The sequence below is a fragment of the Ostrea edulis genome, chromosome 9 (genome assembly GCF_947568905.1).
Source record: "Ostrea edulis chromosome 9, xbOstEdul1.1, whole genome shotgun sequence".
NCBI classification, from domain to species: Eukaryota; Metazoa; Mollusca; class Bivalvia; order Ostreida; family Ostreidae; genus Ostrea; species Ostrea edulis.
Genome location: NC_079172.1, coordinates 25,931,608 through 25,958,733, shown reverse-complemented (window position 1 = coordinate 25,958,733; position 27,126 = coordinate 25,931,608). Strand labels below are relative to the sequence as shown.

At 36.3% G+C, this 27,126-nt stretch overlaps 1 protein-coding gene across 4 annotated transcripts in view; it reads right to left on the bottom strand.

The window, feature by feature from the left end:
- Positions 1-23,782, bottom strand: part of LOC125660296 (serine-rich adhesin for platelets-like) — an 87,709-nt gene extending 63,927 nt beyond the window's left edge. For 2 of the 4 annotated variants that reach the window (XM_056149977.1, XM_056149976.1), the window contains exons 1-11: positions 22,001-23,782; positions 17,669-17,858; positions 15,593-15,622; positions 13,934-14,037; positions 10,984-11,057; positions 8,746-10,037; positions 7,700-8,059; positions 5,729-6,598; positions 4,109-4,468; positions 2,670-2,996; positions 1,143-1,472 (exon numbers count right to left, since the gene is read on the bottom strand). In XM_056149977.1, coding sequence (XP_056005952.1) covers positions 1,143-1,472; positions 2,670-2,996; positions 4,109-4,468; positions 5,729-6,598; positions 7,700-8,059; positions 8,746-10,037; positions 10,984-11,057; positions 13,934-14,037; positions 15,593-15,622; positions 17,669-17,858; positions 22,001-22,624 — 4,561 coding nt within the window. In that variant the 5' untranslated portion in view covers positions 22,625-23,782. The remainder of the gene's footprint in view (positions 1-1,142; positions 1,473-2,669; positions 2,997-4,108; positions 4,469-5,728; positions 6,599-7,699; positions 8,060-8,745; positions 10,038-10,983; positions 11,058-13,933; positions 14,038-15,592; positions 15,623-17,668; positions 17,859-22,000) is intronic. The other 2 variants (XM_056149978.1, XM_056149979.1) reach the window with 2 other exon arrangements.
- Positions 23,783-27,126: the final 3,344 nt, after the last annotated feature.

Below are 27,126 nucleotides of genomic sequence, written 5' to 3'. Positions count from 1 at the left end.
TGTCAGGAAGCTTTCATGTAAATCTCAGCTTTTCTGGCTTAGTGGTTCTTGAGAAGAAGATTTTTAAAGTTTTTCCCTATATATTTGTGTGCAAAACTTTGATCCCCCCTTGTGGCCCCATCCTACCACCGGGGGCCATGATTTGAACAAACTTGAATCTGTAATATGTCAGGAAGCTTTCAGGTAAATTTCAGCTATTCTGGCCCAGTGGTTCTTGAGAAGAAGATTTTTAAAGTTTTTCCCTATATATTTGTGTGTAAAACTTTGATCCCCCCCCCCCTTGGGGCCCCATCTTATCCCTGGGGGCCATGATTTGAACAACCTTGAATCTGCACTATGTCAGAATGTTTTCATGTAAAAATCAGCTATTCTGGCTTAGTGGTTCTTGAGAAGAAGATTTTTAAAGATTTTTCCTATATATTTGTATGTAAAACTTTGATCCTCTATTGTGGCCTCATCCAACCCCAGGGGCCCATGATTTGAACAAACTTGAATCTGCATTATGTCAGGAAGCTTTCATGTAAATCTCAGCTTTTCTGGCTTAGTGGTTCTTGAGAAGAAGATTTTTAAAGTTTTTCCCTATATATTTGTGTGCAAAACTTTGATCCCCCCTTGGGGCCCCATCCTACCACCGGGGGCCATGATTTGAACAAACTTGAATCTGTAATATGTCAGGAAGCTTTCAGGTAAATTTCAGCTATTCTGGCCCAGTGGTTATTGAGAAGAAGATTTTTAAATGACCCCACCCTATTTTTGCATTTTTGTGATTATCTCCCCTTTGAAAGGGACATGGCCCTTCATTTGAACAAACTTGAAAGCCCTTCACCCAAGGATGCTTTTGGCCAAGTTAGGTTGAAATTGGCCCAGTGGTTCTGGAGAAGAAGTCGAAAATGTGAAAAGTTTACAGACAAACGGACGCCGGACAAAATGTGATCAGAATAGCTCACTTGAACCTTCGGTTCAGGTGAGCTAAAAACGATTTCCGCCAAATATGATACGTTTACAGTACGTTGAAGTGCCTGACTACGCATAGATACAGCGAAACTGAATTGACAATTTCGCGTTTGAAAATATCAAAAATTCACAAATTGCTGAATACAAATACATAATGTAGGCAAATAAGTAAACGTTAAATTAATTACCTTCCACAATAAACGTCATATTGGGAGCGGTTATTATAGAATTGTTCTTTGTCGACATTTTGCAACCAAACATTCCTTGATCTTCGCACTCCACACTGGATATTCTCAAGATCAGTCGTTCATCGCCACTAAACGATTGTGTTGTTACAGAGTATCTCGCATTAGTTATGAGCATTGAGGCCGTTCCTGAACTATTCATAACAGCAATTTCGGCACCATCTTTAGATAAAATGATTTCCTGAAAAATTGATGACGCACTGCGGGCTATGCATTCTATTTCTTGGAAACTTTTTGTCAGGTTTGATTTGCTATATTTAAAAAATGCAACACCTGAAATAAAGTAATGTATATTTTTATTTTATACACACACTCATGTACATATCGTTATTTTATTTTTGAAATGTATATATTATTTTCATCTTTTTGAAACAGGTGCTCTCCCGTGGGGATCCGGGTTAGAATAGATCCTCAGTACCCCTTGCTTGTCGTAAGAGGCGACTAAATGGGGTGGTCCTTCGCCTGAGACCATAAAAACCGAGGTCCCGTTTCAAAGTAGGTGTGGCACGATAAAGATCCCTCCCTGATCAAAGGCCATAAGCGCCGAGCATAGGCCTAAATTTTGCAGCCCTTCACTGGCATTAGTGACGTCTCCATATGAGTGAAATATTCTTGAGAGGGACGTAAAACAATATTCAATCAATCAATACAACAGTTATGTGGGTCGTTTCTACGATGGTATGTTTGTTCATTCGTTCATTAATAAGACCTTTCTTGATTAGTTTGTTCAGCCCTGCATTCAAAATTTAAGACAAATCTCTTTTCGAATGCCTTAAAACTCGCAGAAAGTATTACTTATATGACGTCCTTGATTCATATTATTTCTCAAAGTCAAGTATGAGAGGTGAGGGTCACTGAAATGGATATTGGGAATTGTTTCAAAAAGAGTATCAAAATGCCAGACAGGCACCTAATATGCAAACTTTAGTTCCTAGTGGTGTTAATGAAAGGTGAAGATAACGAACAGTGATCGATATTGTACTCGATACATTAAGGCACTGAAATGGAAATTTCGAAAATCTTTGAATACAATACTAAATCATAAGCTGTAATTCTTATTCAGGTTTATCAAACTTTCAGAAATGAAAAACTACATGTATTTCATGTTGAATCTCAAGAAGGAAAGTAAGTTCCCTGTAGTTTTTGTTATGTGCTATGTACATATTTGATTTCAAATAGACGTGCTGAATGCTATCGTACGCAAACATCTTGATTCCTACAAGTGTTCAAGTTTAAATCAAAGTTACTAGATGAAAATCCCCTGTGTTTCTCATTTCGAAAACTCCTGTGGGTCTTTTATATTATGATACGCCATGTTGTGATAGGATACCCCGCTTTTTCATATATCTTCCGAAATACGTGCAAAGTGCATTTTCTCATATTTTACTAGGGAACAAATGCTTCATCTAACGTTACTAGAAATTGGGACATTTGATCGTATTAGCTCACTCCATTGTTTAATATACATACCAGCAGATGATACATTCAGCGTCTTTTCAGCAATCTTAGTCTTATTCAGCACAGTGTTTCGTACAACACAGCGGACTATGACGCCGTTTTCATTGGGAGTCAGCGGAAGAGGGGGACCACCAACCCAGTTGAAATCAATGGAACAGTCGGTGTTAAGTCCAGTCCCAAAATCTGGACCGGGAATTGTGAAAAGAGTGTTGGAATCTTTGATTAATTCAGCATAAAAGTCACTATAATCTGGATCCACTTTCGTTGTACAATTGAAGGTCATCAGATCACCTTCGTTGTAATGTACCTTAGAGTCGATGCTTACTTCTGACATAGGAGCTGGAAGTACAAACAATTCTGAATATTGAAAGTTGTGTTTTAGGTATTATATAAAGCTAAAATAGAGTCCTCTCATCCGCAATGGAATCAATCTCAGAATAAACATTATCATGTTATATGATTAATCACAATAGGCTTGTAATTTTGATAAGCAAAAAAGCAAAATTTACCCATAACCTTGACCTTAGTGGTCTGACATTCGTTTAATTTGCTATACTTTTAACAGTCTAAAAATGTTTTAGGCATACCAGGTGCCATTACTGGATGATCACACCAGTGTGTGCTTGTGTGAAAAACGAAAAAGTGAATATAACAAACCGTGATCAATCTCATACATGTAACTCCTACAAGGAATACAAAATCAAGAGTTGGGCAAACACGGACCTCTGGATATACCAGAGGTGGGATCGGGTGACAAGGAGAAGTAAGTATTCCATGTCGATCGGTCATACCCGCCGTGAACCCTATATTTTGTAATCCGTAGTCAAAATCAGTGTGTAAAGAACGGCCTAATAATTGGTTTGGAACAGGTCACACTGCATTTGACCCAATGACAGGTTGTATTGGAAACTTAGATCCTTGTAAAGACCATACAATTTGTAAAATGCTGACATTCAACTAGACTGCTGATACTCCTACAGCATCAACGTGTTTGTCATTAGCTTGCCTCGATTCAAAAACTTATCATACACACAAGCTCTTTCATATCCAATCAGATGAGAGACATAAACACCATATGCAGGTGATAATGGAATATTGCTGCATAAATAAGTGGAGTTGACGATGGAGAAGCTTAAATCATCCCGTTGAGTTATTAGTTTGTCGTTCTCATCTATGTTCAATAAAACAATCGATTTTCGATTGACCTATGTCACATACTAGTTGTTTAGCATTCATTAACCAGCAATTTATCGAGGGTAATATTTAATACATAGTACATCGTTTCCATTAGGAACAATGATTAAAAATAAAAAGTTAAAATTAACAAAAAATGAGGAGATAACATTTTCTTCTATAAAGCCCGACTTGCCCACTACAATCTATTATCATGGCAGTGGAATGAAGATATCAAGTTTGGGTATGTTTCCCTTCTGTATTTGAGAGTCACTTACCTGTCACGGAAATTGGATTGAAATCAACCACCTTAGTCGGAAAAGTGTTGTTCATAATCACAGAGCAATACACTTTATAATCGTTGTTCCAGGAGCAGATTTTGGTTGTTGGTTCCGTTAGATTCAGAGTCACCATCACATCCACTGTATCACCATTCATGCGGATACTAGCATTAAATCTGTCCAGGGACGATGGGGTTTCAAAAGATTGGTTGTAATCTAATTTCCCGATGACGTGCGACACCCCGCCCGAATCGACTGATACGTTGATTTGAAGCCATTCTCCGTGCGGAGTGACTATGCACGCTTTTGATGTCGTGAGTTCTCCAACAGTAGCAACTATACTGGAAACATGGACATCTGAAATTGATTTAATTCAATTCGATTTAATTCAATTTCAAAGCTTTAATGATTGTTTTATTCATTGGAATTTGCAAAGAGCGATGATGACTGTTTTCTGTCCCTTTCTTAAGTTACTATTCGAGATAGAATTACATGTATTATAATTCCTATATGAAACTTAGGGATGCCACCTTGTTTCATCACAGTAAACATTCGTTCGTATTCTGTTGTCACTAGTCAGTAATGATGCCACGAAAATGAAGTAAACATAGAGTGAATTCGTGATTAGAAAACGTTTACATTTCAAAATTAAGGATATCTCCCTCATGCATAGCTCTGATCCTTGGACGAATTTGGCTCCAGTTTTTTGGGGGGTTTTTTTTGGCACTCTAGTTATCCTTTTAGCTCTTACAAGTTTTTTGTCATTTAGAATTTCCGAAATTTCGGCTTGAGCATCACTGAAGAGACATTATTTGTCGAAATGCGCATCTGGTGCATCAAAATTGGTACCGTATAAGTTTCACATTATGAGCCTTGGGTGGAGGCCTCAGCTGGTGGACTGTTAGTCCCCGAGGGTCTCTAAAGCCCAGTAGCTAAGTACTTCGTTACTAGCTTGAAAATACGGATGTATAATATTTAATTGCAGTGTTAAAATTTAGAAATTCATTTCACAATTAAGGATATCTCCCTCATGCATAGCTCTGATCCTTGGACGTATTTGGCTCCAGTTTGGGGGGGGGGGGTTGCACTCTAGTTTTCCTTTTAGCTCTTACAAGTTTTTTGTCATTTCGAATTTCAAAAGTTCGGCTTGAGCATCACTGAAGAGACATTATTTGTCGAAATGCGCATCTGGTGCATCAAAATTGGTACCGTATAAGTTTTACATTACTAACATAATGTGTAAATTCATGATATGTATGAAATATCTGACAACAGTATCTAATCGTTTATTTTCCTGCTGCAAAATTTTTTTTTAAAAATTGAACATTTTTTGCATTTGTAAGTAAATGTTATTTTTTTCATTTCCTGACGTTAAATAGAAAATGCATTCACAAACAATGTTATCGTCACCGAAATACATGTATTTTCGACTGTCATCTATTTACGTATATTCCATTAAGTTAATCAGACGTTTGAATCATTTTAATTTTCTGATATTTTATGGGGCCGGATATTAAAAAGGTTCTCAATATATATGTAGTTATACACTCCTTTGTTACTTCATGGGTGATGTGTCCACAGTATGATGACCCGACGTATATCTCCTGAATACCTTACCTGCTGTATAGTTCACTGGTTTAGCTGTTGTTGTGGTTGCTGGTGCTGTTGTCGATGTGGAACTGTCGGTTGTGGATACTGTTGCTGGTTCTGTAGTCGATGTGGAACTGTCGGTTGTGGATACTATTACTGATGCTGTAGTCGATGTAGAACTGTCGGTTGTGGTTACTGGTGCTGTAGTCGATGTGGAACTGTTGGTTGTGGATACTGTTGCTGGTGCTGTAGTCGATGTGGAACTGTCGGTTGTGGTTTCTGTTACTGATGCTGTAGTCGATGTGGAACTGTCGGTTGTCGTTTCTGTTGCTGGTGCTGTAGTCGATGTGGAACTGTCGGTTGTGGTTTCTGGTGATGTAGTCGATGTAGAACTGTCGGTTGTGGATACTATTACTAGTGATGTAGTCGATGTGGAACTGTCGGTTGTGGATACTATTACTGATGCTGTAGTCGATGTGGAACTGTCGGTTGTGGATACTATTACTAGTGATGTAGTCGATGTGGTACTGTCGGTTGTCGTTTCTGATACTGGTGTTGTAATTGTAGCTGACGATGACACATTCAGCGTCTTTTCAGCTGTCTTAGTCTTATTCAGTACAGTGTTTCTTACAACACAGCGGACTATGACGCCGGTTTGATTGGAAGTCAGCGGCGGAAGAAAGTGACCACCAACCCAGTTGAAATCAATGGAACAGTCGGAGTTAGTTCCAGTCCCAAAGTCTCCACCGGAATTGTTGTAAAAAATGTTGGAATCTTTGATTAATTGAACATCAAAGTAACTATAATTTGGATCCCCTTTCGTTGTACAATTGAAGGTCATCTGATCACCTTCATTGTAATGTACCTTAGAGTCGATGCTTACTTCTGCCATAGGAGCTGGAAGTACAAACAATTCTGAATATTGTCAGTTGTGTTTTATGTATCATGTAAAGCTAAAATAGAGTCCTCTCATCCGCAATGGAATCAATATCAGAATAAACATTATAATGTTATGTGATTGATCACAATATGCTTGTAATTTTGACAAGCAAAAATTACCCATAACCTTGACCTTAGTGGTATGACATTCATTCATTTGCTATACCTTTAACATTCTAAAAATGTTTTAGGCATACCAGATGCCAATACTGGATGATCACACCAGTGTGTGCTTGTGTGAAAAACGAAAAAGTGAATATAACAAACCGTGATCAATCTCATACATGTAACTCCTACAAGGAATACAAAATTAAGAGTTGGGCAAACACGGGCCTCTGGATATACCAGAGGTGGAATCAGGTGCCAAGGAGAAGTAAGCATCCCATGTCCACCGGCCTTACCCGCCGGGAACCCTATATTTTGTAATCCGTATTCAAATCAGTGTGTAAAGAACGGTCTAATAATTGGTTTGGAACACCTCACACAGCATTTGACCCAATGACAGGTTGTATTGGCAAATACAATTTGTGAAATGCTGACTTTAAACTAGACTGCTGACAATCCTACAGCATCAACTTGTTTGTCAGTAGCTTGCCTCGATTTAAAAACTTATCATACACACAACAAGCTCTTGCGTATCGAATCAGTTGAGATACATAAACAATGATAATGGAATATTGCTACATAGAAATGTGGTGTTGACAATCATGGAGAAGCTTAAATCATCCCGTTGAGTTATTAGTTTGCCGTTATCATCTATGTTCAATAAGATAATCGAGTTTCGATTAACCTATGCCACATACGTCAAATATGTTTGCGCCATATCCAATTATTTAGTATTCATTGACCAGCAGTTTATCGATGCTAATATTTAATACATAGTACATCGTTTCTATTAGGAACAATGATAAAAAAAAAACAGTTAAAATTAACAAAAAATAAGGGGATAACATTTTCTTCTATAAAGCCCGTCTTACCCACTACAATCTATTATCATGGCAGTGGAATGAAGATATCAAGTTTGGGTATGTTCCCCTTCTGTATTTGAGAGTCACTTACCTGTCACGGAAATTGCATTGAACTCAACCACCTTAGTCGGAAAAATGTCGTTCATAATCACAGAGCAATACACTTTATAACTGTTGTCCCAGGAGCAGATTTTGGTTGTTGGTTCCGTTAGATTCAGAGTCACCATCACATCCACTGTATCACCATTCATGCGGATACTAGCATTAAATCTGTCCAGGGACGATGGGGTTTCAAAAGATTGGTTGTAATCTAATTTCCCGATGACGTGCGACACCCCGCCCGAATCGACTGATACGTTGATTTGAAGCCATTCTCCGTGCGGAGTGACTATGCACGCTTTTGATGTCGTGAGTTCTCCAACAGTAGCAACTATACTGGAAACATGGACATCTGAAATTGATTTAATTCAATTCAATTTAATTCAATTTCAAAGCTTTAATGATTGTTTTATTCATTGGAATTTGCAAAGAGCGATGGTGACTGTTTTCTGTCCCTTTATTAAGTTACTACTCGAGATAGAATTACATGTATTATAATTCCTATATGAAACTTAGGGATGCCACCTTGTTTCATCACAGTAAACATTCGTTCGTATTCTGTTGTCACTAGTCAGTAATGATGCCACGAAAATGAAGTAATCATAGAGTGAATTCGTGATTAAAAAACGTTTACTAACATAATGTGTAAATTCGTGATATGTATGAAATATCTGACAATGGTATCTAATCAGTTATTTACCAGATGGGAAAATACGAAAATTTTGAACATTTGTTGCATTTTCGAGTAAATGTTTTTTTTTGTTTTTTTTTTTTTCTTTTCAATTCCTGACTTTATATAGAAAATGCATTCACAAACAATGTTATCGTCTCCGAAATACATGTATTTTCGACAGTCATCTATTTACATATATTCCATTAAATTTATCAAACGTTTCAATCATTTTCATTTTCTGATATTTTATGGGGCCAGATATTAAAAAGGTTCTCAATATACATGTAGTTCTACTCTTCTTTGTTACTTCATGGGTAATGTATCCACAGTATGATGACCTGACGTATATCTCCTGAATACCTTACCTGCTGTATATTTCACTGGTTCAGCTGTTGCTGTGGTTTCTGGTGCTGTTGTCGACGTGGAACTGTCGGTTGTGGATACTGTTACTGGTGATGTCGTCGATGTGGAACTGTCGGTTGTGGTTTCTGTTACTAGTGCTGTAGTCGATGTGGAACTGTCGGTTGTGGATACTGTTACTGGTGATGTCGTCGATGTGGAATTGTCGGATGTGGATACTGTTGCTGGTGCTGTAGTCGATGTGGAACTGTCGGTTGTGGATACTGTTACTGGTGATGTCGTCGATGTGGAACTGTCAGTTGTGGATACTGTTACTGGTGATGTCGATGTGGAACTCTCGGTTGTGGATACTGTTACTGGTGCTGTAGTCGATGTGGAACTGTCGGTTGTGGTTTCTGTTGCTCGTGCTGTAGTCGATGTGGAACTGTCGGTTGTGGTTTCTATTGCTGGTGCTGTAGTCGATGTGGAACTGTCTGTTGTGGTTACTGTTACTGGTGCTGTAGTTGATGTGGTACTGTCGGGTGTGGTTTCTGTGGAACTGTCGGTTGTGGTTACTGTTACTGGTGCTGTAGTCGATGTGGTACTGTCGGGTGTGGTTTCTGTGGAACTGTCGGTTGTGGTTTCTGTTGCTGGTGCTGTAGTCGATGTGGAAGTGTCGGGTGTGGTTTCTGTTGCTGGTGCAGTAGTCGATGTGGAACTGTCGGTTGTGGTTACTGTTACTGGTGCTGTAGTCGATGTGGTACTGTCGGGTGTGGTTTCTGTGGAACTGTCGGTTGTGGTTTCTGTTGCTGGTGCTGTAGTCGATGTGGAACTGTCGGTTGTGGTTTCTGTTGCTGGTGCAGTAGTCGATGTGGAACTGTCGGTTGTGGTTACTGTTACTGGTGCTGTAGTCAATGTGGTACTGTCGGGTGTGGTTTCTGTGGAACTGTCGGTTGTGGTTTCTGTTGCTGGTGCTGTAGTCGATGTGGAACTGTCGGTTGTGGTTTCTGTTGCTGGTGCTGTAGTCGATGTGGTACTGTCGGATGTGGTTCCTGTGGAACTGTCGGTTGTGGTTTCTGTTGCTGGTGCTGTAGTTGATGTTGTTGTTGAACTAGTTGTTATGGGATCTATTACATAAGTCTCAACATTTACCGTGATAGTCAAACTCGTTGTTATGACCTTAAAATTAGACAACTGTGTATGACTGGAATTTATTGGTGTTAGGGAGCTGTTGATATCTTTTTGGACCGTTTCCTCGATGATTATAGTAGTAGTGAACTCGTAGTACACCTTGTATTGAACCACTATGCTTCCGTTCCTGTGAAAATGATTGAAAATGATTGTAACTAGGTCTCATAGTCCGGTGTCCAGTGATATTATCTAATTATATTATTTGATATATACAATTTTGAATTAGAGTCACTCCATCCTCTAGATAGTGGCGTCTCACTATTATGGGTTCAAAGTAGTTTATTTGATAAATAATCAAAGACAATATATGTATTTGCCACATTTTTATAAGATGTCAGGCATTCATAAACAAAAGTATATGTCAATATCAATAAGTGCATATTTACGTTAAACAGCATCATAAAAGTGCATAGAAACTAATAAAAATGATAAAATTTTAATTTCAACAATTTTAAAAAAAACTGCATTTTATAAATATATATAAATTAATGGTGGATATCGGAGAAATCATTGTAAAATAGACCTACAACAGAGAAAATCCCGGTCTGGGAATTTGCCCTTGGCATCTTTAATCAGAATGTGTAGACTTTTTCAGCATCATAGTTTACCCTTTTTTAATGTACCCAGTGAGTAAAGAATTTACAACAATATGTTTCTTCCATGCACACATTTAATCTGCAAACGCCTATGACGTTACATAATGGCGGAGTTACCTTAAGCTAATATTCCACCAATTCATGCCATATAACCTAGACGAGAGCAGTTTATGCCGTATTATACCTTATCAAAACAAATTCTGATGCTGTGTTATTCAAACTGAGATCATAAAACTGAAACCTGCTCACTTTTGATCTCAGTTTTACAGGTTTTTTTAATATAGCCATCTTATAAACGTGGAAACTAAATTCAATGAGAGCTCTTTCAATCATACAAGTACGGATCCTGAATTTGTTATGAAGTAACACCGTTATCACAACGCATTGAAAATCTGTATCATGACGTCATCCGCAGCCTATCCCATAGCAAACCAATTCATGAAATACATGTACAAACCGTTTTATAAACATACTCACCTGAAATTAGTCACGTCACAATGTTGGTATTTATCTCCGTATTCTGAAGAGTTTTTCTGCAGCGCATCTTTAATCTTTAAATAGATAAAAAGTTATGTTTTTACTACTGGATTCAAACAGTACCATAGTATTCAAAATTCAGAGAGGATATACGTGTATATTCTAAGATAAGCCGAACCCAATGCAGCATATGACCCGAATGTTGTCAAAGCAGTATAACTATATAAGATGGAAAAAAAATCATTCAAAAGATAAAAACAAGATACTCATGGGTCATATCTCTCACCTGAGCAAATACAATGTCAAACCTTCGCTCAATGTTCATGGAAGGGGAAATACTTAAATATCCACTACATCAAAATACTATTGCTAGCAATTAACATATACACTTTTGTGGTTCTTGAAAAGATTTCATGCAAAACCTTTAATCCCTTTTGTAGTCCCGTGTAAACATCAGGAACAATGTTGACGACCAACCTTACGCTGTCACTATATAAATATATATAAATACCCTAGCAGTTCTTCAGAGGAAGAGATACTGTCTATTCACATGTAAATTCAACAGTCATCAATATCATAACTCCTATAAAGAATAGAAAAATAATAGTAGGACAAACAAGGGCCCCTGAACATACCAGAGGTGGGATCAGGTGCCTTATATCTTATTACGTTCTTGTTTCCTGGTAGTCATGTTGTGAAAATGCTTGTGATACCTGAGATTGTTTGTTTCTTTATATGTATAGTTTTATATATGTACATGCATATTGTTTTACGTCCTGTTGAGAATGTTTTATTCATATTGCGAAGTCACCAGATGTATTTGAAGTACCACAAATTTAGACCTATGCTTAGCGCTCAAGGCCGTAGAAGTGGGGGTTCTTTAACGTGCCAACGCCTGCCGAGACACGGGACCTCTGTTTTTAAGGTCATATCCAAAAGACTTGAGATTCTCACTTCTAAATCCCGAGCGTTTGGTGAAGGAGCAATTAATCACTACCTATAATAATGTCTTAAGTTTGACAGGGCTATATGGCACCTGAAAAGAAATATTTCAAACCAATTCACTATGTATTAATGTGCAAAACCTTCAACCCCAATCATGGCCTCATTAGGACTCAAAAAGTCGACAAACTTGAATCTTCTTTGAATTAGGAAGGTTTAAAAAAAAAATCGGCCTTTCTGGTTAAGTGGGTTTTTCAAACACGTGTATCCCACCCTATGTTTACATGTTCCTGACTCTATCCCTACACGTGCACCCCACCCTAAGTTTACATGTTCCTGACTCTATCCCTACACATGCACACCACCCTATATTTACATGTTACTGACTCTATCCTCACACGTGCACCCCACCCTATATTTACATGTTACTGACTCTATCCTCACACGTGCACCCCACCCTATGTTTACATGTTCCTGACTCTATCCCTACACGTGCACCCCATCCTATATTTACATGTTCCTGACTCTATCCCTACACGTGCACCCCACCCTATGTTTACATGTTACTGACTCTATCCTCACACGTGCACCCCACCCTATGTTTACATGTTCCTGACTCTATCCCTACACGTGCACTCCACCCTATGTTTACATGTTCCTGACTCTATCCTCACACGTGCACCCCACCCTATATTTACATTTTCCTTACTCTATCCCCACACGTGCACTCCATCCTATGTTTACATGTTCCTGACTCTATCCTTACACGTGCACTCCACCCTATATTTACATGTTCCTGACTCTATCCCTACACGTGCACCCCACCCTATGTTTACATGTTCCTGAATCTATCCCTACACGTACACTCCTCCCTATGTTTACATGTTCCTGACTCTATCCTGACACCTGTACCCCACCCTATGTTTACATGTTCCTGACTCTATCCCAACACGTGCACTCCATCCTATGTTTACATTTTCCTGACTCTATCCCTTCGGAAGGAACCTGTCTCTTCAAACTTGAATGCCTTTACTCAATGATGTTTAGGTATGATTGTACTGATTTTTTGTTTAAATTAAAACTCAAACTGTGAAAGGTTTACGGACGACAGACTAACGATAGACAAACATTTTCACAATGATTCCTGTGGGAACCTGGGTTAGAAGAGGTCCTCAGTTCACATTGCTTGTCGTAGAAGGCGACTAAATGGTTCGGACGAGACAGCAAAAACTGAGACCCCGTGTCACAACAGGTGTGGCACGATAAAGATCCCTCCCTGCTCAAAGGTCGTAAGCGCCGAGCATAGGCCTACATTTGTAGCCCTTCACCAGCAATGGTGACGTTTCCATATGAGTGAAAGATTCTAGTGAGTGACGTTAAACAATATGCAATCAATTTCACAAGATCGGTAATTGTATAGGTAAAAAACTAAAAACGAAAAAGAATTTTTTAAATTTTATACCGATAGATAGATAGATTGATAGAAAGTGTGTGTAAGTGTAAGTGTACGTGTACGTGTGTGCAAAACCAATATAACATGCTTATCGCATGGCTTCATGGGAACAATCAAACTATCATCCCGAGGTAGGATTAGACCTGGAAAACTGTTGCCCAAGACCGATGATTAGTTCACCTTTCTTCTAAGTCACGAGACAGAGAAAAAAGTGCGACTGAGATCAAAAGTGAGTTTTTATGGCCCCAGAGATTGAAATTAACATTGTTAATATTGATTAAATCATGAAAACACCACAATTGAAAAAAGGAACATTGGGAACTTTATCCTGCCTTGGTTCAAAATCGTGCATTTTCATTGGACAAGAAATATTTGGTGGGGTTCCGAATTAGGATGTCCACCGAGAGACCAAGATGTCCATACCTACTTTTAACGAACAATTTCACAACAGAAATGGTAAATGTGTTTGACAAGCCATAAATCATTTATACAAACAGCGAAAAGATGATACTAAAGGTCAGATAAAGACAAACATTGATCGTTTTTAATACATACTGCGCCACAGAATTCTGTACTCAAATTCTTGAATTCTGGAGAAGACGAATTGGCGAGTTCTTCATAGAATACTTGGTCTAGACTCATTTCACCGAACACTACATCTGTAAAGTAACATAATTTGCTATATGATATAACTTAAATGACTCGTTTTCTTTTCATACAAATATCTTTATACATACCTGTTTATAGACATAAAACAATTTTAAAAGATTTGAACCTGATTTTTGTATTATTGGCAATCCTTTTGGAAATGGATGTACAATTTCTAAATGGAAAGGAAGTCATAAAAAACAAAAAGGAAAACAAGGGATCATCATGCTTTGGAACAGAGTATTAAACTGGACTTTTGTACTTATTTTGTACTTGATTTATTCGCATAAACTTGATTCATTTATTGATGTCAACACGACAGAATTATAGCAACAGAAATCAATCCTTACATTAAAGCAATGTATACTCATATCTTCCAACAATGTAGACATAAAAATGTTTCAGTGTACAGTAAAACACGCTAATAGCGAACTCCAGTGGACAAACAATTTTGATTCATTGTAAACGTAATTCGGTATATTGAATAAGTTTATAACTCTTGAAATCTTAAAATTACAGTAAATGAAAATCACCTCGCTGAATTCATTATAAGAGTGTTTGCTGTACCCGCATTTTTGTAATTTATAATATATAAAATAGTTTTGGTTGGGGTGCACTCAAAATACGTAAAAAAAAAATCATCTTATAAAATTTCAGTCTAGGAGTTTGTACATAAATTGCGATATTTTCTCTTGAAATTAAAGATGGAATATGAAAAGGGGTGTCATATTCTTTCAAGTTTCATTACATGTAGTAGGTACATGTACTTTATGCAGTAGTTTTCACATTACATATACATACGATTTCAGCTACATGTAGTTCGACAGAGATATTCTTATACGATTTTCAATGGTTTCTAATGAGTAACATGTAATGGTGCAAAAATATAACCCAAAACATTCCTAAAGATGGCCCTATAACCAAAAAATAGCTTTAGATTAACAGTTCAATTTCAACCAAAGCTCGACGCCCCAAAGCTAAACACATCTAAACTGCGATTCTGAAATTGTCGTTTTAAAATGTGAGTTGAAAGGTCCAATGCTTAGAGAATTGAAAACTTTAGTCAATAAAATGAATAAAGCTTTAAAGGCTTGAATTGAAAACACCGATTGAAAGCAAACTATTGTGTTCTAAACGACATGTAACTCATAGCAAAATTAGCATTTCCTCAGAAATTCATTTCACCTTCACACCTAAAAAGTATTTGCATGGCAGAAGATGAATGAGATGTTTGCTGAGATAAACTACCAATAGACAGACATGTCCCCCTGTACCATAGTTTCATTTCAAAAGGGAAAATAACTCGGAAAAAGAGTCCAAACTTCTGCAAACCGAGGAAATTCTGTGTGATAACTGCTGGCCGGTTTAAACAATTTTTACCGAAACACTACGTTATCACTAAAATAACAATCAATATATCAACATCTAAAGAAGGGCATTGAATATGCAATACAACAATAATTTGCTGTTTGCTTCATGATTATACATGTAGCAATATCATTGGAAATACATCAACGTTTTGCATCCATAACCTGATTTCTTCTGCGCATTCATACAAATACTTACAATATTTTATAGAGGCGTCCTCTTCATCTCCTTTTGAAAATTAAGAAGAAAAGTATCATAAATGTATCCATATGTCAAATGATGAATGATAAAACTGAATGTTATTTATATATGACGTCATAAAGTTAGTACTTTTTTAGGATTTTGAATGTTTTGTATACATGTAACAAATACTTATTAGCAGGGCGTCTTCGTTAAAAAGAATGAATTTCAACAGTCTTGATTAAAGTCAGCATTTAGCAAATTCTATGGTCGTCATAACGATCTAGTTTGACAATACTGCTTGTCATTGAGTCAAATGCTGTCTGACGTGTTTCATACCAATTGTTAGACCGTTCTTTACACTCTGATTTTGACTATGGATTACCCCGTTTACCTTGATCACGATATAGGACTCACGGTAGCCAGATAGGTTAATGCATGTTTCCGTTTCACTTCTGTTATCATCAAAAGTGAAAACCAATCTTGTAACAAGAGACTCATGGGCCACCCCGCTTCCCCGAGTCACCTTGGCCCATATCTAAAGAATTTATTGGGACCCCAACCTACTCCCGGGGGGGGGGGGGGGGCATAATTTTTACAAACTTGAATCTGTACTATATCTGACAGGAAGCTTTCGTGTAAATGTATACTTCTCTGGCCTAATAGTGCTTCAGAAGAAGATTTCTAAAGACTTTCTTTTTATATATTTGTATGTAAAACTGTGATCCCCTATTGTGGCCCTAACCTACCCCATGGGGCCATGATTTTAACAAACTTGAATTTGCACTATGTCAGGAAGCTTTGGTGTAAATTTGTACTTTCCTGGACCAGTGGAAGCTTTCGTTTAAATGTATACTTTTCTGGCCTAGTAGTTCTTGAGATACAGATTTTCAAAGATTTTCCCATACATTTGTATGTGAAACTGTGATCCCTTATTGTGGCCTCATCCTACTCCGGGGGTCATGATTTTAATAAACCTGAATTTGCACTATATCAAGCAGCTTTCATGTAAATTTAAGCTCTTCTGGTCCAGTGGTTCTTGAGAATATTTTTAATGACCCCACCCTATTTTTGCATTTCATTTTTTTTGCATCTCTCCTTTGAAGGGAATATGACCTTTCATTTGGATAAACTTGAAAGCCAAGTTTTGTTGAAATTGGCACAGTGGCTCTAGATAAGAAATCGAAAATGTAAAATGGTTTACAGACAGACTCACTTTAGCTTTCAGCTTAGGTGAGCTAATAACGGTTGATTGACAGGTTTGTTATGGTTTGGAGTTTTATTTTCATAATCATAGAGTAAAGAAGAAAAAAAAACTATTAAAATTCTCTGTTTCCCAGTATACTTGCACATGGGGCTAGAACTACAGTGTACTAATATTTTGATATGGGATTATTTTTTAATGGATTCCTACGCATTATTTACTTTCCTGGTGGACTACTTTTGAGACGATAACAGTTCTAATTGAAAACGAAGCATGCGTAGTGCCCTCTGGAGAAGTGGCGACATGTGTACATACTTGTAACATATACATCAGAATTATTAAAGATATATTTGAGCAGTGGAGGTGTGATGAGGAGTTAACATAAAATCACTTTTTTATAACACGACTACATATAGTAAACAGAATCCTCTTCCTACGTGGTGTTTCTAATTATACTTTCCCTTGCCATCAATCATTCATAAATATACATTAGAAAGTCATCGTTTTGACCTTGCATTGAATAGACCAGATTATCGTTAATACCAAATTCATCAATACTTTGTTGAAATTGCCAGGTATTATTCATTATTTCATATAGTTTAACATACTGACAAAATTTGTGTGTGTTTTCCATCATCGAAAAAAAAATACTAATCAATACGGTACATATACCTTTAATTTTGTACAAAAAGGTATTAAATCGTTATATTTCTGTCGTCATACAACACAAAATGATGTGAAGCCAGTAATTAATATAACATTGTAAAAAGAGCTTAACAAAACAACACATATTCAAATCTCAATAATGAATTTTACGTTTCTGAGGAGCCAAATTGGCGAAAACAATATCCTTTCTGGTAAATATTAATTAGTACGTATGCTATAATTACCCTTTTGTGTCAAAAACCAGGCAAGGACAGCTGCAATGCCTCCGATTAAAAGAACTCCCAAAATGATGCCCACAATGGTTCTTTTGCCCCTTTTCTTATCTCTAAGGTTTAATGGATCCCTGTCGTATCCATTGTCACGAAACTCGCGAGCATTCTGAAGGGGCATTTTGGTGTCATGCTGAAGCATGGGCTTAAAATACAAATGTTTGAAAATATAACAAAAATACATGATATCTAAAGATAAACTAAGAGTATTTACAGCAATTATCGATTCCTTACTCCGAAACACAATGTTGTATGTCGGATTCAACAGAGATAAAAGTCCGGCCTTCATAAGTACGTGTAAACGTTTGAGCGATTGCTGAAGTCTAGTGGTTATGGCGTTCGTTCGCAACCGGGAGGCCCGTGTTCGAACCTGGCGCCTTACCTTGATCAAGCAAACGCACTTAATATGGGTAAGTGAAAGTCAAGGAACTTTCGGACTTGACCTATCTTGTGTCATGGAAGGCGTTGGCAGGACAATAAACCCTAACTGCTATAGCCCTTGTATAAGTCAGTTTGTAGTATTTCACCTAACGTTGGTGACTTACTACATGAGTGAAAAATTCTCGAACGGAATGTAAAACAATACACAGAGAAGGCACGGACATGTCCCTAACAATGAGTTTCTAGAAGTTTTTTCTATTACGTCCCCTAGTGGCCTTGACCTTTGACCAAAAAATCAATAGAGTTTTTTTTTTTTTATTTCTTCATAACAAAGCTATATCTAAAGTATCATATCAATCGAGCAAAAAAATTATATCCGTAGAGTGTTCAAAAGCTTTTTCTATGAAGTCCCGTAGTGACCCTTCACCTTTGCCCTCTTGACCCCAAAATCAATACGATATACAATGGTACATGTGAAGTATCAAATCAACTGAACAAACACTGTGGCCTGTAGAGTGTCTACCAGCTCAATGTTACACAAAGACACAAACGGTTCTGTTACTATATCCTCTTGTAATTGAATTGGGAGGGGATAACATAAGTAAATTTCAAAAGCTACAGTCATCTTCACAAGTCAAGGGTTATTGATTAGTTAAAAATGTAACGAATCAATAACCCTTGACTTGTGAAGATGTAACTACAGTATATATAAATGATAGACGAAAGAAGATTTATATACATGTATGTTTACAAATGTATATATTTTCTCCTCTTCATAATTCAAAAGCTTTATACATGCAGATTATCATGCAATATATAATACTAGTAAAACCGGTTCCATTGCAATCTGTGAGAAGTATCGCCCAAACATTTGCATACTCGATCATGTTAACGTAGTTCCACACTCCTGTGACGTCATAAGATTTTGCAAAGTCAATAATTTAATGACTGGAACATAAATTTTGTTGGAGTCTTTTTCAATAGTTATTGTAAAAAATCTTGTTAGCCATAAAATATTTCAAAAGTCTTAGTTATATTTGAATAGTCAATAATGTGTTTCAAAATATTGAATCCAAGGACAATAACTCTGTTTTCATTAAATGATTTATCAAGTCCATTATGCAATAGATTTCCTATATTTTTCACAAACATTTTACCAAGGTGATAAGGAATTATTATCTGTGTCTTTTCATGTAATTACATAGAATTTTAATCCATCAGTGGTTTTGAATAGCTCAGCTGTATGGTACCAGACTTAGGTTTTTTATGGGGGTATACATACTCTGGAAGCTATAGATTTGAAATTATTAAGGAAAGGTATGGATTGTTTTTCATAAATAACTACAACAGATGTACATCTACTAATATAAACAGAAAAAATGATATGTAAACCATGCTATAAGGAAGTTGTGTCCATATTAGTTTGTTTTTTAACATTTTGGAGAATAAGGCTAATTCAATAATTTTGCATTTATTATACTAAAACTTGATGAACATATTGAAAATGACATTTGTTTTAGTTATTGACATGTTTCCTGATAAATAAATGCAATTTAAATTATTATTAGTTTTTTCATTTTAAAATAACAACAGAAAACTGTTTCCAATGAATTTCATAAAAATCTACATAGGGGTACATGACTTCAGTAGTGACTGTAACGAAAATTAATATGGAAATCCATAACTAATTTGCCTTTTTTCATTACTCTGAATGTTAATCTATTGATTCCAAACAAAAAAATGCTACCTAAACCCCAAAAATTCAGGACTAAGGACCCACCTTAAGTGACACGCTGTTCTTGGAACAACAGTAGGACAAAGTCATATTTCACTTAGCATTCTACTCATCATGCTCATACAGCTAAAATGTATTTGTTCAAACCTTCATTAAATCAGATTGCTGTAATAATACATAGACGTTTCGTCATCTTACAAGTTCATGTTCAATCATTTTTGGCTTTGTATTATATTGATGATTATATAGAGAAATATTGCTCCATATTTCAAAATCGATTCTCTATACTTCCATTGAAAAAGTCAATAAATGACTAACTAGTGCATTTTATGATTATCGTAGTAAATTGGATGAAATCTATCATCTAAAATAGATTCTGATTATGATAGAGTATTTGGACAACAACTTATTACTTACACATATATGTGCGTGTGTGTTTATGAAATATGTATTAGAATATACGCATACCAGTACATCATACTGCAGAAATTGTTTTAGTTAGTGTTGATGTTGGGGGGGGGGGGGGGGGGGGGGGCTTAACATGAGGTTAGTTATTTATATTGGTCATACCTTACAGGGTAGTGAAAAACTGAAGAAAACGAAGCTATGAGTTAAATACAGAATAGTAAATCATTTGATTAGGGTTAAATGACATTTTAATCAGTTAAAATCGTATATCAAAATATTCGTCAATTTTCTGCATTTAAAGAAATCCTGTTTCATACATACATACATGACGTGAATTTCATTAGAACACATATTTGTATGTGTATGTCATATAAATCGGCACTTGTATTTATTTTTCGCATTGTGTAATGTATGGTCTTTGATTTAAATTCATCATTTGATCATTCAACATTGTTATTTTAGGGTTCGAATTATCCTTCTGTTTCAGACGGAAATTTTGTATTCTGTGATACCAGGACACCATGCATCTAACGCAGGTTTATTTTACGTGCACATCGTACTAAAACTAATAGTTTTATACAACAAGGTTTTAAACTTGTAAAGAGAAGAAATACCGAACAGGTATTTATGTGCATCCATTCGTTCTCATTTTGTTGTTTAGAGATCAACGAACCTGGCAACACTTTGAATGGCAGTGGTTTATTTAAAAATGTGCTAAATTCATCACACCTTTGTTTTCCTATTCCCTGTGTATATTTTGCTATTTCATGCTTTGATAAACATTAATGTAGCTCCACCTTCATGTGACTTATCAACATTAATGGTTGAAAGTGACAAACTGTATTAATTTCCCCTCAATATAGTTTAATTCAATTGATAACCAAAGAAAATGTGTATGTTGCCACCTTTCAGACTTGCAAAACAGGGGTATAGGTCAACATCTGAAAATCGCACATTTCGTAAAACAGAATAATACAAAATAGATAAAAACTGTTTAAAATGATTTTTTTTAATGCCAACGATTTAGAAAAACTGCCAATATATATATAGATATGCATAAATTAAACGGTAGAGGAAATACCAGCATGGGAGTAATTGCCCTTGACACCTTTTTTTCCCCATTGAACATAATTGATTATCTATGGAAAATATAACCCTTTTCACAATTAATAGTCTGCCTTTTTTTCTATCCAGGGAATAAAATTCCTCTGAAAGATATGCATTGCATTTGTATTATGCGCAAAGTTTGATTTAATAAAGATTTTTGCAAAAACCTATGACATCACACGAGGACAGATCTACCTTAAATTCGATATTCTAAGGACTGATACCCGGATAAACGATTTCTACGCCGCGATGTTCATGTTTTAATGAACAATGCATTTTCTGACAATCTCTCCAAGGTTATTCTGTCCAGTAGGCGTTTTCGGGGTACCCGCAGAAATATTTTAAGGTTTCTAAGAAACAAACAATTGACTCCAGTAAACTGTATTAGGTCGGCGGTGACGCTGGCAGATTTTAATCATATTCATTGAAATACACGTATTGTTATCTGGTTACGTAATTCTAAACATTCGTGCAAATTATCACTGCACCATAAAATCTTTAAACAAAAACCTTCCAGCTTGTCTAAGGGTACGATGTACATAAAACTACCTTAATCAAGAAACATACATGTATACAAAGTGACAAGTACATATTTAAAAATTGTGTCTGAATTTTATTTCATTGAAACAGTATATCAGACTTTATATCAGACTTACCCGAAATGACACTCTGTCAAGATAGTTTCTTTTGAATGTCCCACCACTGATTTTATCCATCCATGGTTGAACTGAGAGATTCTCAGTTGTATCGCTGATGTCTGTGTTCCGATCGGAATCGGCATCAAGACGAAATGGACCACCATATCCATAAAACACATCGGAAGCACGGAAAGGCCGGTCATCACTGAGACCACGTGTATTCCCATTAACAACACCTCCATAAGATTCCACTGGTCTTGATTCCGAAGAATCCCCGTATTCCTCCCTGGTCGAATTACCATAGGAATCTCCAGTTCTCCTGTCATTACGATACACATCCCTCCTTGATCTACCGAGCGATGGTTCTTCTGGAGTTTGCTGATATGTTTCGCGGTGATCACCCAATCCTGATCTTCCAATAAATCCCGTCGAATACATTCTTTCGGATTTTCGATACTCGTCTCGGACGGAAGAGTCTGGAAACTTCAACGGAGCACAGAGTACGTTTTCAGGGCTTATAATCTTGTTAGAGTTTAAGATATCTTCATTTTCTAGATCGGGTTGTCGCTGTCTTGGTCTTTGGACATATTTAGAATCTCTACTGGTGTATTCAGGTTTGGGTTTACTCGAATACATATACATTAAGTCCCTTATATGGTTTATTGTTTAAAAAAGAGGACCGCTACGTTAATTCCATTCATGTCATTTCAAAGTTAACAATACACCACGCTTTACATCGAAGAATTAAAATGCTCAGTTATTAGTGCATCAGTCCAGTCCCTTTAAAATAATGTCAGTATATTCTTCCTGGTTGAAGGTTCATTCTGTAAATTCTTCTGGCATTGATTCCTATTCGTCATGCTTCTATGACTTCAAACGCAGACAGCAGGGGATGGGGCTACTACCTCATGTATTCTTATAATCATCCAAGATAACTATAACCGTTTTAGATTACATAAAGATCATCACGGAGATGTTTCGCTCAGATTTATACTTTTTACATCCTATTACCTTTTGTTATAATTTTGACATGAAATTTCTATATATGTTTTAACAGAAATAGTGGTGGAAACATTTTTATTTTTATTTTAAACCATATTTTATTCATTGACAAGTGAATGGGATTGGGCAGCAGGCATAGCCTATTTCAGCCCTCTCCCGAAACATTATGGTATGGACGTAAATTGGTTTATAGCGAAAACAAATTAGCATTACCAATCTTTCTATTAAAACTGTTGTTTTAAATCCGCACACCAGGATTATTGACGTAAATCTGAGAATAAAGTTTCAAATTCATATAATTCTAAACCTTGTATTCAAGCATCATTATCTTAATCCATGGTACTTTGATATTCGATAGCTTAATGAAATACACATGGGAAGTTTCTACAGATTGAAATCATGTAACATTGTAAGCATGACTGATGAGAAACTGTTCGACTCAAAGTGTAATCTTTGTACCCGTGTTCAGTACCAACTGTTGTGAATTTTGAAATTACTGGCTGGATTAATAACACAGAATTTTACAACTGTCCGAAGTCCACAACTTCATCGATAGATTATATAAGGTTCCAAATTCTCAACATATCCTGCAGTTGCACTCGAATGTACCTGAACAAGGATTCGGTGATTGTTTCGTTGATTGTACCAGAAAAAGTCCAACTTCGATAAGTGTATGTCCGTACGACAAGCATAAAATGTGATCTCATATTCAAAAAAAAAACAACTAATTCATGAAGTGATGGCTGGTTAGGGCATTCTTTAATGTCATCCAAAAGTCATGACGCTTGCGTTAGAATCTGTACCTGTATAATTCTGAGCCTTGGGTCTGATCAAAGATAATTCTCACGGTATTTTAAATCAGTTACACGTGGTGTTTAAAACATTACAACATACTGATATCGAATTAGATTTGATCATATGTTTACATATTAACTATTCAATAATTAATCTTGTATTATTTTCAACAAGGCTAAAATCACGTATACATTATTATGAGCTTTGCTCATAGTCCGTGAAAGAGGAAGCATAAATAAAAAATTTAAATACTCTAGGATTAAAATCAATGGATTTACATTTTATAGAAGCATGGGGTGTTTGTAGTACTTCTTATTCTCCTCGGAATATAATTGTAAACTTTCTTTCTTTTTTGAATTTCCTTCTTTATAAAATGTCTTACTGTTATGCCCTCTGGGCCCAAAATTGGAATAAACTTATCTTATCTTATCTTATCTAATTGATAATCTTAGGAGTACTGGTATTGCGCTAATGAATTCATGCCCTGTGGTTTTTTTTATGAATTCGTACAGATTTACAAATATCCAACACTTCCTAGTTTCAGTTTCTGTTTTACAGTAACGAAGGGCGTAACACATGAGCACGCATTTGGAAAAATTTACAACCTTACCAAGGGGGTGATATAAACATTCAATCATGCATACTCTTGCAAAGTAATTATTTATACTGTGTTATTTTTCTGTGTTCGTACCCGGAACTCAATACCTTAGATTTCATAGTCAGTTTACCCTCTTAAGTATTCAAATATCAGTGCGCCGCTCCTATAAATTATAGTGAAGTAACAGTTGGCTTTCTAAATATCTGATAAAAGTGAAAACCGACAACAGAATTTGAAATATTGAAGAGAGGAAATAACATGTCCAGAATTATAAATCTCCATGCAACCTTAAATTTATTGGAGAAAAAGCAAATACAGATGAGACATAGATTCGGTTTCTCTAATATTTCATTTCTTCTTCTTCTAAATATTACACAATGGATTACTAGATTATTGATAGTTTATTAAAAATGCATATGACGTATTCAAACATTCTCAAGATTTAAATTATTATATCAGTTACGCTATAATCTTCCTGGTCAATATTTCATTTCTGCTTGCATGCATAATTAGGCGCAACATTTCTTTTATCTCGTTGAAAATAGAATATTTCTCTTTTATATTATTTCATCGCGTCACAGTCTTCTGCTTTGAATGGAATGAATAGCATCCATTATTTGAAAATAATATTCCAAATAGAAATATTTGCTTTGAATATCTATGTAATCATTGCAATGACTTGTGAAAACAGGTCTTGCTAAGCTCCAGTGACCTACCACAATCATGTCAAAAATGTGTATTAAGATCTGATTAGGACATTCGCTCTTTAGCTCCTTCGCGTTTAAATATGAAAGAGCGAAAAAAAGTGAGGGCGATTCGATGGAACGAAAGCGCTAATGAAGTCGACGAAGAAAACGGGAGAAGTTGCAAGGGTTAAGAAGCGAAATTAACTAATATTTAATCGCAACATCACTCTTCCTCCGCTTTTCCGACTTCGCTCTCACGCTCCCTTTGCCCTCAAACGTTCGTCCCTTTTATTCTTTGCATGAGGAAGTTTGGATATACATATGCACATAAGGAGCTTCATTTGACTGTGAAGTTCTTTCATCCGGGCTACACTAATACTGAACACAATTATTACCATTCTATATAACAATTTTGAACAAGAGGCCCAAGGGCCACATCGCTCACCTGAGTTACCATGATCCATATTTCAAGGTTTTCCGTAAATATTTTTAGACTTTGATCCCCATTGTGGCCCGGAACAACCTGAATCTGCACTAAATGTATGTCAGGAAGCTTTCATGTAAATATAAAATTCTTTGGCCCTATGGTTCTCGAGAAGAAGATTTTAAAAGATTTTCCCTATATATTTGTATGTAAAACTTTGATTTGAACAAACTTGAAACTGCACTATGTCATAAAGGTTCCATGTATATTTCAACTTTTTTGGCACAGTAGTTCTTGAGAAGAAGATTCTTAAAAATTTATCATATATTTACACATATGAAATACGGTTTCCTTTATTGTGGCAAAACCTGACAACCCGGGGGCCATGATTTCAACAAACTTGAATTTGAACTATGTCATAAAGCTTCAAACTTGAATCTGAACTATGTCAGGAAACTTCGATGTAAATTTGAAGATTTTTCCTATATAAATACATATAAAATGTGATTTCCCCTAGTGTGGCCCCACCCGACCCCCGGGGGCCATGATATGAACAAACTTGAATTTCCATTATGTCAGGAAGCTTCCATGTAAATTTGAACTCATCTGGCTCAATGGTTCTTGAGAAGGAGATTTTAAAAGATTTTTCCTATATATATATACATATATAGAATATGGTTTCCCCTATTGTGGCCCCACCCGACCCCTGGGGGTTATGATATGAACAAACTTGAATCTGCATTATGTCAGAAAGCTTCCATGTAAATTTGAACTCTTCTGGCTCAATGGTTCTTGAGAAGAAGATTTTAAAAGATTTGTCCTATATAAACACATATAAAATATGATTTCACTTAGTGTGGCCCCACCCGACCCCTGGGGGCTATGATATGAACAAATCAGAATCTGCACTATGTCATAAAGCTTTCATGTAAATTTGAACTCTTCTGGCTCAATGGTTTTTTGGAAGAAGATTTTTAAAGATTTTTCCTATATACACACATATAAAATATGGTTTCCCCTAGTGTGGCCCCACCCGACCCCCGGGGGCCATGATATGAACAAACTTGAATCTGCATTATGTCAGGAAGCTTCCATGTAAATTTGAACTCTTCTGGCTCAATGCTTCTTGAGAAGAAGATTTTAAAAGATTTTTCCTATATAAATACATATAAAATATGGTTTCCCCTATTGTGGCGCCATCCGACCCCTGGGGGCCATGATATGAACAAACTTGAATCCCCATTATGTCAGCAAACTTCCACGTAAATTTCAACTATACTGGTACAGTGGTTCATGAGAAGAAGATTTTTAAATGACCCCACCCTATTTTTACACTTTTGTGATTATCTCCCATTTGAAGAGAACCTGGCCTTTAATTTGAACAATTCCCTTCAACTAAGGATGATTTGCATTAAGTTTGAATGAAATTGGCTTACTGGTTCTGGAGAAGAAGATTTTTTTTAAATTTCAGTGTATTTTTACTGATTTGCTATTATCTCCCCTTGGATAAGGGGGTTGACCCTCATGTGAACAATTTTGAATCCCTTTCACCGAGGGATGATTTGTGCCAACATTGGTTAAAATTGGCCCAGTGGTTTTGGAGAAGAAGTTGAAAATGTAAATGTTTAACAGACAGACG